Genomic DNA, 15,053 nt, shown 5'->3' with positions numbered 1-15,053 from the left:
ATCCTATTATGCAACTATCCATATATATAAAGTATGTCCACGTGTAAACAAATGTGTAAAGTCCATAAAAAAGTACATATCAAAGCCAAATAAATAGTAAAATCTAAGTGCTATCATCAATAACATCTCGTGGTCTCTTGTCCCCAGGACGTGGTCCAGATCCACCTGTCTCATGCTGTACAATAAAAAAATAATATTAAAATATTACTTGAAATTAACTATTAAAAGAATCATTTATCAAATATAGTAGAATTCGTAAATTAAGTTACAAACTTACCATATGCTCATCAGATCCTGTAGCAGTATCTCTCTTGTCCCCAGGACGTGGTCCAGATCCACCTGTCTCATGCTGTACAATAAAAAAATAATATTAAAATATTACTTGAAATTAACTATTAAAAGAATCATTTATCAAATATAGTAGAATTCGTAAATTAAGTTACAAACTTACCATATGCTCATCAGATCCTATAGCAGTATCTCTCTTGTCCTCGGGACGTGGTCCAGATCCACCTGTCTCATGCTGTACAATAAAAAAATAATATTAAAATATTACTTGAAATTAACTATTAAAAGAATCATTTATCAAATATAGTAGAATTCATAAATTAAGTTACAAACTTACCATATGCTCATCAGATCCTGTAGCAGTATCTCCTCTAGCAGTATCTTGTGCAGTATCAACACCAAATGCAGTGCTAGCTAACTCCTGTACAAGGTCAAATTCAAAGTGTCCAATTAAATCTTAAATTAAGAGTAAAAATAAGATCAAATTAAGTATTACATATTAATACCTCAAAGGATGTCGATGTGCGTTCAAATTGGCTCTGATCAAAATTATGAGGATAACCTATCCTAATGGTAGTGTCCACCTGCATACATGCATTTAATGAAATCATATTTAGTGAACATATATATGTGTACTAAATAATTTCAAGTAAAGTTACAATATTGTAAGAGTTCATATTTAAGTTAAGAATTATAAGATACATACCATAGATGGTGTCACAATAGTCAGACCCTCTTCTTGATGTGATGTAGAGGGTCCCTCATGACCTGAATCCTGGAGAAAGAAGCATTCAATGTATCAACATGAAAATTTATATAATATACGACGATAGCATATTAACTTAAAAAGATCTAGTACAATGTCTAGATAGAAATTTATACTATACCCCATAAGGTGTGCCGAGTTGTCTTCCAGTAGATGCAATATTAACTCTAATATTAGGCGTAGTCCTTATCTACATAAACAGAATTTATTTAATGAAGTATTAGATTGTATAAAAAAAGAGATGCACTTAGTTTATACCTATATTTAATAAAGTACATAAAAACATTGACATGTACATGTATATTATATATATCTATACCTGGTCAAGATGAACATCCGAGCAAAGAAAATCCATATAAGATGTCATCATACTATCATCTGCTGCATCATGCTCATCTGGAACTGAAGTAGATCCTGCAGCAGTAGTAGGACCTACACACGTCTCATGACAACTCGAACACATATGTGGCATCCATCGAGGAGCAGATGCCATGTGAGCAGCTTGCTCACTCAGGTTCCCTGTGAGGGAAGTCAAAGCATCTAATGTCGAAATGAATGATGTATTTTGGACATCTGCAGGAATTGATGGAGCAACAAGTGGAACTATGGGTGGATCCGGTAGGGGATTATTACTCCGTGCCCCTAATCTATGCTGTGGCATTCCACGACCAACACCTTGGAATGACTTAATATCAAAATAATTTGGTTTTTGGTTCATTACAAACTCACAGTATAATTTCTTCAAAAAATAAAAAGGGACCTCATAATTACGATGTGGTGGATAATCAAAAACCATCCACCATCTATCCCAAAAGTATCTAGCCATTTCTGGATGCACACACCACCTAATTGAAATTCTTTTCTGGTTAGGTTGCATTGGTTCTCTTGTTTTTGGGTTGGTAAAATATGGACATAAATGAGCTTTGGTTATTTTCAAATCTGTGATTTGTCTATAAGTTAAACCATCGGCATAAAAATCACGCAACTCTTGTCGTCGTCTATGAAATTGATCTAATTGAGAATCAACAGATCTAACTGACTCGACAACAGTTTGCATTGATTTTGCAAACTCTACAAGATGGGGTGGCATGACTTGCTCATTTTGGATAGCAGCAATGTTTTGTTCAATCACTTGTAGGTTTTCATTAATTCGTTCTCTTAAATGAATTTCATCCAATCTAGGGGGTTGTGGTGGTGGTGGTGGTGGTGGAGGAGGAGGAGGAGGAGGAGGAGGGGGTTGTGGTGGGGGATTTTCACCTAATAGTTCATCTATGTCAAAAACATCCATGATGGCAAAGAACTCCTGCATATATAAAGATATACATGAATTATATACAACTCTATGTCAAAGAAGAATCTATTTTACTAAATTAAAAAAAAACATTTATAAATAGTAACATTTCTATGTTGTTGAATGAGATACACATGAAATATATAATATAATATTGAACTTAAAAAAATATACATGTACATACTATTGAATCTTGAAATATAAAATTTGCGCATAAAACTTAATAAAAACTTTCAATGAAACATCATAAATCTATTAGAATTCAATTACGTAGTTTTGAGATAATTGTCATCAATTCATATTACATTGATTAGTCTTCAAACAATCTTAAAAAAAAACTAATCTCCCATGACTATAAATGACATACTTAAAACATATTATATTCTAAGTGGTTGTCATGTAAAGACAAAACATCAAAACTTTTGAAGAGTTAAGCATATTTCACCATTAAATTTCTCCCATAATCAAATCTACACAAGATTATAATTTACAAAAGGTCTTCAAAAAATATTATTTCCTATAAATCATTTATTATAAAACTCCGCAATCATTTGTTTTCATATATAATCTTTCTATAAAATTTAAGATATCAATCCATACACAAATTCTCTTACAAAGTTCAATAAGAAATGAAGGATAGAGGATTAAATACTAAGATTGTTTTGAGAGATCAATGGAGTAGATTGATTGAAAGGATTGTGTGCATTAGAAGCTTCCAAGTGGCAACTTAAATGTTTGGTGCACATGAGGAGTTCATGATCCAAGAAAGTTTTGAGGAAAAGGTCTTCTTAGGGGCATATACACCAAGATGTTGTAAAAAAAGGTAGCCAAATGACCAAAAAAAGATAAACACGAGTGCGTTATTGGGAAATTCATTTAACGCATTTGAGGTCTTTTTTGTAGTGTTTTTTTCTTACACTATACTAGGCTTGTTTACACTATCGTAGGTTCATTAGGACTATCCTAGGTTCATTAGGATTGTCCCAAGTTCATTATTGCTTTCTTAGGCTCATTAGGACTTTCTTAGGTTCATTAAGACTGCCCTACATTCATTAGGATCATTTGAGGCTCATTGGGACTTTCAAAGAAATGTTGCTCTCTCATTAGGCAAGGAGGATATAGACCCTTTAGGTTCTCTCATGTTTTATAGACATTTGATAGGTTTTAAATTCGAAATATTCATTAATGGAGTTAGTCTAGTGTTTCTTGGTTAGTGAGGAGGATCAGTAGATGTACATCATTAAAGTTTACATAAGGGTTGCATTCAAGTCTTGAAATATTCCATCTCTTGTTCAAATATATGTAAGAAGGGGAGAACATTGGATATATTACATCATTAGATAGTGGATATAACCATTGAGTTTTAAAATTAATTAGCCTCAATAAAAAAATCTCAATTTCTATATATTTCATAAATGCATAATTAGATAAATTATTACTTATAAATAAATCAATATGCATTTCTTTCAAAGAAACAAGAAACATACAAATAATAATAAGTTGTGATCTATATATCTAAATATGAAAATAATTCCATTAAAACTTTTACCTAGGTTAAGCATAAAAGTGATAATAAAACATAATCACCATGTTTTATTTCAACCTTAAAAGTAAAAGAACTCTACATATCCTAAAATTAGGACTTAATCACATCAAATAATTCTAATATAACTCAAAATACTCCTTCAACATATAAGATGATCTATGCTAGATGGCCATGTCTTACTTTCATTCCATTTATGGATTTCTTACATAGTAATACAAAAAATAACTTTCATCGAAATTAAGCATCTTTAACCATGAGATTATATATATCCTCAATTGTATATTCAAAATACTTCTTGGGAATTATATTTTTCAAATCTTTTAGATGTATATATAATTAGCACCCCATTTAGAAAACTCATTATCAATCAACATTATAAATCAAGAATATTTTTTATTTTGTATTAATGAATTATATATTTGGCATATTAGCTTCCTTTATGAACCTATGTAAACCAAACTCCAATTTTAGTAACTTATCTAGTTTTGCTCTAAAATTGTGTCCATAATTGATCCTTTTATACCATCACATGACATAATAGGACCTTTATGCCATGACATGGCATAAACCTAAGCCTAAACTTTCATATCTAAAATTTGAAAAACTTAATGTTAATTACTTTTAAGGTTATACTAATTTAGTGGTAACTTTTGTATTGCCTAATGAGGATTAAGAACAATTTAGGTACATATGTTCGGTTTTATGTCAATTTCATTTTCGAACATTTTTGTTTTTGTTTCCATTTCATTTTTGGTTTTTTGTTTGTGTCGATTTCATTTTCGAACGTTTTTGTTTTTGTTTCCATTTCATTTTCGGTTTTTTGTTTGTGTTGATTTCATTTTCGAACGTTTTTGTTTTTGTTCCCATTTCATTTTTGGTTTTTTGTTTGTGTCGATTTCATTTTGTTAATTATCTAGGTTTGGTTTTGGTTTCTAAATTTGTTGATTACGGTTTAGGGTTAACTGTTCAAAAATATTTTACATCAAAATCAAGAATTTACAAATATAAAAAATAATTTATTTATATGCTACTATTAAAAAAAACTAAAATAATAAAAAAAAAACTAAATAATACACCAAAAAAAGAGAAAAATATACAAGAAAATTATGAACTGTGAAAATAGGTGACAGAATGTGCACCTGGGATAGTGGTGGAGGTTTGAAGTGGAAACCACAACACGGGGGCCCATTTTCAATATCTTCTTGTGCAACAGTAAAATGAAAAATTATCCCAAAAAAAGGGTAAAAATAGCTTTTCAAAACGGGCCCCCGTTTTTTAAAAACGGGCCCACGTTTTGTTTAAAAATGGGGGCCCGTTTATTAAAAAATGGGGGCCCATTTTATCTGGCTTCGGCACCCCGTGACCTTTCGGCTCGGGAGCCCGAACCATTAACGAGCCCCCGTTTTTTAAAAACGGGGGCCCGTTTTGCGGAGCGCATTTTCCAACACGCAGACTTCCGCGAATTTGTGACTCATTAGCTTGCACATACCCTTGAGCAACCTGATAACTCCAATTTTTCCCTTGAACAAGATTGCTCTTACGCTGATAGCCTTGACTTTGTTGTTGACAAAGCCCATTCTTTTGAGATTGCTTCATTATGAGTAAAACCAACTCATTGTTAGGCCCCTTAATCTTTAAAGGTGGAGGAGATGTAGGTACAAGTTCTCGACCTGAAGGATCCATTGGGAGTAAGGGAAATGAAGGGCTAGGAGGAAGCTTCCTTGCTTGAATTAAAAATCTTTCTGCCTTGATGGCAGTGTCATATGCCTTTGTAAGATTATCCCCTCCCAGTGACTATATCATCACAACTTTATCACTATTTATAGCCCCGAGGAAATATAAAAATGTATAATTAGTAGATGTCATAACTAAAGCAGGGATCCTATCCCAAGTCTTCTAGAAACTATAATTAAAATCTAACAAAAACTCATAAGTGGCTCTCTTTATGGTTGCTAGCTATTCAACTAGTGACAAGGGGTAACTTTTGTCTTCAAACCCCTTGCACAATTTCTCCCCTAGCTCATCCCATCTATGAATTGAACTAGAGGGTAGACCCCTAAACCACTGTAGGGCTTTTCCCTTGAAAGAAGAGGCAAGAAGCCTCCTTGCTATGTTATCCTATGTGATGTCAAAGGCAGAGTAGATGCCTGCTACACCTTGAATGTGCTCAGCTAGGCTGATAGAGGTCTCCCCAGTCAAAAATGGTACATCCTTAAAGGCTGCAACCGAGATGATATTCTTTTTTGCTAGAGATAAGGGGTCGCTACCATTAAAGGTGACAAAAGTATCCATTCTAGGGATAGCCATGATTTTATGCTACTCCCTCTACTTCTAGAATCTAAAAGTTCATACTATCAAAGAAAAATACCTATAGAAGGAGCTCTTGTTCGACTGTTTGATGTGAAATGGTTGCTGATCCTAAACAAGAGCCTGGATTTGATCCTCAGAGTTGAGAGGTGCTGATTTGATTACCTCCAAAGGCAAGATACTAAATAGCACACCAAGTCTTTAGGTGATTAGAGCAATGAACTGCTTAACTAGTAGATTTATTCGTAGAGTCACCAAGTGCTTGATTGATTGCCTCCAAAGGTTGAATTTCTCAGGAAAAGCATTGAATCCTCAACATGTATGTTGAAAAGATGTCCCATCGGGCATGCTAAAATTTTTGGTATGGCCAATGGCTTGGAGTAGAATTGGATTTTTTCTTGAATGCTTTAAATATCTATCCCACTAGGCGTGCCAAAAACTATTAACATAAAATTTTGCACCCCAGATGATCAAGATTGACCACCAACCTTGTGAAACATTGAATCAACCTCTCAAGTGTGGGACCTTACACTAATGTGAGGTTGAATCTATGAAGGAAGTCGACCTTCTACAGAGACTCAACCTCACTTCTACAAGTCCCACACTTGGGAGGTTGTTTCTATGTGTCACAAGGTTGATGAGCTTAGAGGTTCGTCAAGGGTATAGAATTTTGTGATAATAGTTTCCAAAACCAACTCCAATGCAAAAGAGATATGTGGTGTCAAAAGCACAAACTTGCTAAAGTCATGACATGTTACACATGGAAACCTTTCTTACAATTGTAAGACACTAAGAATAATAGATTCTCTTACTCTTGTCATACACTAATAATAAATTCTAGGAACCCCATATTTACCTACGATCAACCTCATGATAAATGTCAATACTAACCATTGCACATAAACAATTAACATTACTGTTGTTAGTAAATAAATAGTTTCACTCTCACTCTTTACGAGGAATTGATTACATATAATTTATAAAGTTAATGGCACCTTAATCCAAACACTATTCAAAAGAGAGAAAATAAAATAACTGCACTATTAAAAGAAGGATAGAGGGAGGACTCTATGTAAGCCCCCAAGTACTAATACTATCACATGCATACAATAAGTATCTCCCCAAAAGGAGATAAAAAATGAAGATGTAAATCAACCCATAAAGAAGTAGCTTTGATACCATGTTGGAGTTGATACCTAATCACACAACTCCTATAAATTACTTGCTACCAAAACATCTATCACATCTGAGGAGAAAAAAAGGCCATGATTGATGTTGTGCAATCTTGTAAAAGAGATTGATTTGGAAAGAGATGATGTGATATTGAGATCAACATGAATAACTTGGATTGAAAATAATGAGTACAATGAATGCTTATAAAAGCATAAAGTTAAAACCCTAGATAGAAACCCTAGGAGAGGATTAAATTAGAGTGTGATAAGTGTTCACATCCTATATAATGAGACAACAATGATCTATAATTAGCTCAATCCAATAATAGAAAAGAACTCATAAGTTTAGCCTATGTAATAAAGTAATAAGTGACCTAGGTAATTACTGATTGATTAATTAATCACTACGATGATTACATATAAACATGTTATATAAGTCATTATTGTAAAGAAAATTAATCAATTCAATTAAAATAATAATAAATTCATATAAATATAGTATGCGGAAATGCTTTATTTAGATTTTCTATTTATTTAAAAATATTATTTTTTATTATTTAAAGTTATGGGACTTTTAAAAGCTTTCAAAGCTTTCTTTTAAATATTTAATAACTTTTTTTTTATTTAAAACTTTTTCTTGTCAATATTGACATAATGTGATGGTTACAACATTGTGGTGTTGTGGTTATTTCCACCAAGGTTTAAACCATGTGAAAGTGTTATTATTGAGTCCTTATGATGGGGGCAATGTCTCCTATTTGGACATCATGGATTCATAGGTCTCAATTAAAGGATTAAAAAATAAACTTTTTTTTAAAATTGGAAATTAGTTATTAAAAATTTGTGTTATTAAAACTTAAGTTAATATTAATATACTCAAGTTAATTTATATTTATTTTTTTTCATTTTGAAGGAATTTCTTAATATATTTATATGGTGACATGTAATATAAACTTATGCAAGCTTAGGCCTATTTACATAGGAATTAGTTGATCATGCATGCACACTTTCTTGTAGCTTTATTTTATTTCTATGTGTGTGTATCATTGCATATTCATCTTATCTATGTAATGATTAAGTCTATCATACACCAATCTCAAGATAGTTACTCTATTTCATGATCCAAACTTTCGTTGACTTCAAGTTGGGTTTAAATTTTTTAGGATATTCTCATAAACATTAACTTAATTCATCTTATTTTAAGGCATTCTCTCAAAATATACACAAAATGAAATAAAAATTAACATAATACAAATTTCACCATCACACTGGAATTGCTTAAATGTAAGCCCTAAAACTTCAATTTTTCAAACCATATTTATTATAAATTTTCTATTTTTTAATTTACCATATGCAAGTTTTAAAATATAAAGAGTCTCTTCTTAATACTCAATTAAATACATTTTCATTCTTATTTGTGGCTATATCAATGCCTTTTCATTTTCCCTCTTCTTTAAATTTTTTTAATATCTTATTCTAATAAAAAGTTCATCTGCTTTGTTTCAAATTTCTGAATCTATTGTCTTTTTTTCATAATTTTCCTTTCCTAATCTAATTCTTTTTTATTACGTTTGAGAATTCAGGAAAGAGTTGTAATATAATTCTCCCATTTTGTTTTATCCTTTGTGATCTTTATCTGGTGGCATTCAATTTTATTGACACCTATTTTGCATGCCAGTTAGGGATGAAGCTGGTGACACGAATACCTCATGGTGGGTCGTGAACAATATTAGCCAATTTAAATGAATTTCGGAGAATATATGATATACAGGACGATGGAATTGTGAGCAACCACCAGCCTTATCAGACGATGATCCAGTGTTTGATGCATTGATGAAGCAGTTTACGCAGAATGGGACTCTTGTAGCCGGAATCCATGAGTTGTCGGAAATAAATTGGTTTGCTGTAAATTATAAGGCTGTCAGGATAACCATAATGCATCTTGTTTTTGAAAGAAATCACCCATCTCAAATTTATTCAATTAGTATGTACTTTGTCTTCGTTGTAGATAGGTATTTAATTCTCATCTGGAATAGGATTGAATCATTCTCCGGCTTTTTGTTAATTTTATGTGCTGGTTGTGCAGGGATGAGTATCCTGGGACCTGCGATATGAGCCTCCTCTTTTTTTTAACGGCGCCAGACCTGCGATATGAGCCTCCTCTTTTTATTAATGGCGTCAGTCTGTTTTTTGTAGACTTTTATTTGGGGAATCAAGTATAGCTTTAATTTTGGAGACTACCTTCGTAATATATAGCTGCTCAACAAAATATTGTTAGTTGCTTTTCATTTTCTTGTTATCTTTAAAAAAGGATCGGAGCGCTGACGCTCTTATGTAAGAAGTTTCTAAAAAGAACTACCATTTATTTTTACTATGTCTATAAAAAAAGAAAATAAAGCTATTTATCACATGTGAACAAGTTTGTTGTTCACAGATTTTTTGAAGTTTTGTTAATGGGAAACAGAGTATTCTATTATAAACATTTATATGAGAAAAAGCATTAGCTCATTTTTTCCTGATTATTATCTATAAATTTTGTAATTGAATCTTTCCACATTTCCAGTTTATATCATGAAATTAGAGTGGGACACATAATCCTAGTTTTCTACTGGGATTCCGAAAGTCATTATCACCCCAAAATTCCACTTATCAGCTAGACTTGTGGGGTGATCTATAGGAATAAGCAAGACATGGCTTTTATAAAAAATAATTAAAAAATTAAAAATAAAAAAAATAAATTATTTTTTTTGCAAAGGTGATATAAGAACAGTAGCCCCATTTTTTTTTATTAGGGTAGCATATATTTTTTACTTAATGTTAGTTTATCACAGGGAAATCTTATTTTCTCTTTGTTTTATTGTATCATGGTAAAGAAGATCATTTTGTTTTATTGTTATTTAATAATTTATTTTTACTTAATCGTTAGTCTATATAGAAAGAAAATCACTTTATTTCAGTGCTAGTTGATAAATTATAGAAAGAAAATCACTTTATTTCAGTGCTAGTTGATAAATTATAAGAGAATCACTCTGCTTCATTACTACAGAAGTATGTGACAATTAAATTTTATTTATTTAAGAATTGTGTAATAATAATGTTAATATAATCACACCTCAAATACAGTTAAATCAAAGAAGGAAAACATAATTAAGCAAGAAGGAAAACATAATTAAGCGCCAAAAGAAATAGATATTTTAAGTGTTGAGCCAAGTTAATAAGTTTGTATTGTCCAATTTTATGCCATATTATTTTATTGCATCATATTTTTTGTTTCTATAGGCTACTGAAAATGGGAAAACAGAAAATAACATAAATAGGGAAAACAGAAAACACACAAGAAAAATGGAAATGCATCCGGCATATCTCTTCTTTCAATTAGATTTATGAAAAAAACAAAAAAATCAATTTGTTTGAAGGTTCAGAATTTTTATTTTTAAAAATAGTCGAATTGTGTATGGCACAAAATTTTTATTTTTAAAAATAGTTGAGTTGTGTATGGCACAGTTGATTAGGTGGGTTGTTGAATCCATATGTATCTGACATTGCTGCTTCATTGGGTACGTTACCCAAACTGTATTGGGCCATATTGTAGCTATATCCATGGTAACCTTGATATTTATTTATAATAAATAAACAGATGCATTGGTCATACTCCAATTCATTTCTGATGTGTCTGCTTTTAAGTTCCACCATCTATAATAAATTAATAGAACTATTGGCCATATAATCAATATGCTTACGATTATGTTCCAATTATGTTCCAATTGCAACAAAAATCGCTTTCAGGTTACCCCTCTCAGGGTGCTTAGGATGTCAAACATTTATGATCAGCCAGAAACAATGACATTCAATCTAAGACATACATACAGCATCATGCCATGCCATAACCATCCTGCCAACATTTGGCAGCTGGCAGGAACTATGCTGCATTGCAGCTCTTGTTACAAATAGGACAATACGTTATTAGTTTGCATTGATATTTTAATATGTACGTATTGACAACATCAAACTTTCCTAAACTAGTTTAAGAAAAACACATGAATTAGAACAACTTACAATCTGAGAGCTAGAATTTAACTATGTGGATTTGACAGGAAAGAAGACCAGCTTGTGATGGAAGGCAAACTTGAAACTATCAAGTATAATCGACTAAAACTTCCTAATCGATGTTATAAGCATCTAAACTGTAGAGCTTTGACTGTCAGATGACAATGTTCCTGTGGGGTTGGTATTGTCCAGGGTTTCTAAAATGGTAGCTGGAAGCAGCTGTTCCTGTGGGTTGGTATTGTCCAGAAGTTCTGATATGGTAGCTGTTAAATTGGAAGCAGCTGCACCTCCCATTAAAGATGTCTTCAGGCTCTCCAAGGCTTTGGCTACATCTCTTATGGAAGGTCGTTCTCTTGGTGATTCAGCAGTACAAAGCAAAGCAACATGAATAAAATAAAGAAGACATCTACTGTCTTCCATATTTTCATTCACATCTTTCAACAGCTCACTATCAACAATATCTGCCAATCTGTCTGGAAAAGACAACCTCACCCACTTTTGCAAGTTCAGGTTTCCCACAAACATGTCATCACTTGGCCTCTTCCTAGTAATCATCTCTAATATCAGCATTCCGTAACTATAAACATCTCCCTTTGTAGAAATATTCGCACCCAATCCATACTCTGCAATTAATTTTATTCAGGAAACTATTAAAAAGCTTTAATAAAGGAAATGATAAAGCCAATATAAAGATAACTCAAAAATCTTACCTGGAGCAATATAGCCAATGGATCCTTTGAGTGCAAATGTTGTTGTACTCAGTGAATCTACGGAATTTGTAGTAGTTAACCGGGATATACCAAAATCAGTGACAAGGGCTGTCATGTTGGCATCCAGGAGAACGTTGCTGGGTTTTAAATCACAATGCACAATTTGTAGAGGACAATCATGATGTAAATATTCCATTGCATGAGCTACATCTAGAGCAATGCTCAAATACACACTCAATCCCATTGTACAAATGCCCTCACCATCTCTGCCAGAGTGCAAATGTTTCTCCAAGCTCCCATTAGATGCAAATTGAAGAACCAAACCTTTGAAACCAGGGTAGAAAAATGCACTTATGATTTTGACGAGGTTACGATGCCTAATCCTCCGTAGCAATTTGTATTCTAGGTTAAAGGTCTTATCAGCTTCTTCATTTTGCAAATTAAGAACTTTGATGGCAACAATCTTACCATCCTTCAAAATGCCTTTGTAGACAGATCCAAAGTTACCCACACCAAGCAAGTTTGACTCATCAAATCCAGAAGTTGCAATGACAAGATCCTGATAAGAAAATTTTTGATAGCCGAGCTTTTGAAACATAAAGCTTGAGGGACTGACTAATTTCCTTGAAAATTTATGCCTCCATAGCATTACAATAATGAAGAAGCTTAATACAAATGCAATGGTTCCAGCAACTGGTAAGACTATTTTTATCAGTAGGAAATTTTTTCCCTGGTGCTGATTTTGGCATGGAGACAAGGAATAATTTTTTGGGTCACATAGGGCAGGGTTCCCCATAAACAATGTTACAACAGTTCTATTTGGAAACAACCCCGCTTCTGAAATCTGCCCCGACAAATTATGGTAAGAAAGATCTATCTCCTGGAGATATTTTAATTTGGAAAGTGATCGTGGTACCGAACCTTCAAAGGCGTTGTGGGACAAATTTAGATGCTCTAATGCTGTACAGTCTCCTATAGAAATTGGAATGATCCCCGTCAATTTGTTTCCAGATATATCTATGGCTTGAGCCATGACAATTTTACTCATCTCCTGTGGCAACGACCCTTGCAGAGAATTCCATGAAAGATTGAGGTAGAATTGCAGGTTCTTAAGGCTGGCAATGACTTCACCGGGTATTCTTCCCACTAGTTTATTGTGAGACAAGTCAAGAAGCTCCAACTTCTGACATCCCTCCAAACTAACAGGGATCTTCCCTGATAACTTGTTGTGATGAAGAAAAAGACGTCTTAGCTGCTGGGAGTTACAAAGAGAATGTGGAATTTTTCCAGATAACTGGTTGTCACTGACATTTAAGAGCCCCAGATGTTGCATTTGACCTATCTCACTTGGAATGCTTCCTTCTAATCTGTTCCTATTCAAATACAATTCTTCCAACTCACGGAATCTTTTAATTCCGGATGGAATATTGCCACTAAAAAGATTATTGCTTAGATCTAAGAAAGCTAAGTTTGTCAGATTGACAATATGTTGTGGTATGCTACCGCTTATTAGGTTGCCTTGTAAACCCAAGTAATTGAGATTGGAAGACAGTTGACCTATGGATGGGGGCAATATACCTGTTAAATGATTATATGACATTTCTATTAGTTGCAAGCGGGAGCAATTTGTGAGAGCAGTGAGAAAGGCCAATTTGTTAGTGCTGCCACTAACAAGTTGATTGGTGTGTAGGTAAAGAATTGTAAGAAGGTTTAACTTTCCCAGCTCCATTGGAACCGTTCCTCCGAGTTGGTTCCTCTCTAAAGCAAGTAGTTTGAGACGGGAACAATTTCCCAAGGAGTTTGGTATGCTTCCACTCAGCTGATTTCCCCATAAGCTAAGGTGTTCCAAATTGGAGAGCCTGGTTCCAATTTCCCATGGAATGTGTCCACTTAGCCGGTTTCTGTTTAAACTTAATCTATTCAGTTTTCGTAGATTTGTTAAAGAGCCGGGAATGGTGCCTGATAAGTTATTGTTATAAAGGTAAAGTTGCTCCAGGTTAGTGAGCATTCCTAATTCGGGAGGAATGGAGCCCGATAACTTATTGTCGCTCAAATCCAATTGAACTAAGGTGGAGAGATTTTTGAAAGAGGGCGGAATGTTACCCGTGAGATTGTTACCACCCAAGTAGAGGATGTTCAAACTTGTGAGAAGGCTCAGCTCGGACGGAATGCAGCCATGCAGTTGGTTGTAGGAGAGTTCCAGGTCATACAAACTGCGGCGAGCGCAGAGAGCGGGCGAAATTGTTCCTTGTAATTTATTGTGGTGAAGCCAGAGTATCCGCAGATTTGGGAGTTGGCCCAGTTGAGGTGGAATGATACCAGTGAGGTAATTGTTGGAGAGATCGAGGGATCGAAGAGAGGAGAGATTGCCCAGCGCCGGAGAAATGGTGCCGTATAAACTCATTTGGGTTAAATTGATGGCACGGACAGAGTGGGAAGAGGAGTGACAAATAACACCAGACCAGTTGCAGAAGGGGTGAAGGGGAGTCCAGTCGGCCAGAGAATTGCCGTTTATGGAAACGGCAGCTTTAAAGCTCAATAGCAATTCTTGCTGTTCAGCGAGATTGCTGGGAGAATGAGGAAGAGCGGAGATTAAGAATATGGAAAGAATTGAAAGAAAAAACAGAAGAGCAGGCATGGTAGACCAAACTACTGTGAGGTAGGGAAAACGCACAAAGCAGTTGAAAAGGATAGAGTGAAATGGAGGAGGAATAAAATGATTAGGCAAAAATAAAAGAAATTGAAGATGCAGCAGAAATCAGTAGCACGCTGACTAGTCAAACCACATACACATTCAGCACCACGCTGATTAGTCAAACCACGTGTATATGACTTGGGAGAAGCTTCGAATCACGCTGATTAGTCAAACCACGTGTATATGACTTGGGAGAAGCTTCGAATCACGCTGATTAGTCAAACCACGTGT

The 15,053-nt window shown here is 33.9% G+C and overlaps 2 protein-coding genes and 1 long non-coding RNA gene across 3 annotated transcripts; 1 reads left to right on the top strand and 2 right to left on the bottom strand.

Annotated features, from left to right (window-relative positions):
• Positions 1 to 67: 67 nt before the first annotated feature.
• LOC131037855 (uncharacterized) lies at positions 68 to 1,591 on the bottom strand. Its single transcript, XM_059220283.1, has 8 exons — positions 1,374 to 1,591; positions 1,176 to 1,244; positions 995 to 1,063; positions 795 to 872; positions 626 to 709; positions 452 to 523; positions 278 to 349; positions 68 to 175 (listed from the first exon to the last, which is right to left on the bottom strand). Exons 1-8 carry the CDS (start codon positions 1,545 to 1,547, stop codon positions 104 to 106), a joined length of 690 nt encoding a protein of 229 aa, XP_059076266.1. The 5' UTR covers positions 1,548 to 1,591; the 3' UTR covers positions 68 to 103.
• A 7,490-nt stretch (positions 1,592 to 9,081) lies between these two features.
• Positions 9,082 to 9,814, top strand: LOC131037869 (uncharacterized). Its single transcript, XR_009104316.2, has 2 exons — positions 9,082 to 9,354; positions 9,457 to 9,814. It is a non-coding gene; the product is annotated as an uncharacterized LOC131037869 (long non-coding RNA).
• Positions 9,815 to 11,549: 1,735 nt separating this feature from the next.
• On the bottom strand, positions 11,550 to 14,765 carry LOC131037853 (probable LRR receptor-like serine/threonine-protein kinase At3g47570). The gene is made up of 2 exons (XM_057970085.2): positions 12,128 to 14,765; positions 11,550 to 12,040 (listed from the first exon to the last, which is right to left on the bottom strand). The coding sequence occupies exons 1-2, from the start codon at positions 14,763 to 14,765 to the stop codon at positions 11,550 to 11,552; spliced, it is 3,129 nt and encodes a 1,042-aa protein (XP_057826068.2).
• Positions 14,766 to 15,053: the final 288 nt, after the last annotated feature.

This window comes from Cryptomeria japonica, chromosome 5, assembly GCF_030272615.1.
Source record: "Cryptomeria japonica chromosome 5, Sugi_1.0, whole genome shotgun sequence".
In the NCBI taxonomy this organism is placed as follows: Eukaryota; Viridiplantae; Streptophyta; class Pinopsida; order Cupressales; family Cupressaceae; genus Cryptomeria; species Cryptomeria japonica.
Note: the sequence above shows the minus strand (reverse complement) of the source record. Positions and strands in the feature narration are given on the sequence as shown.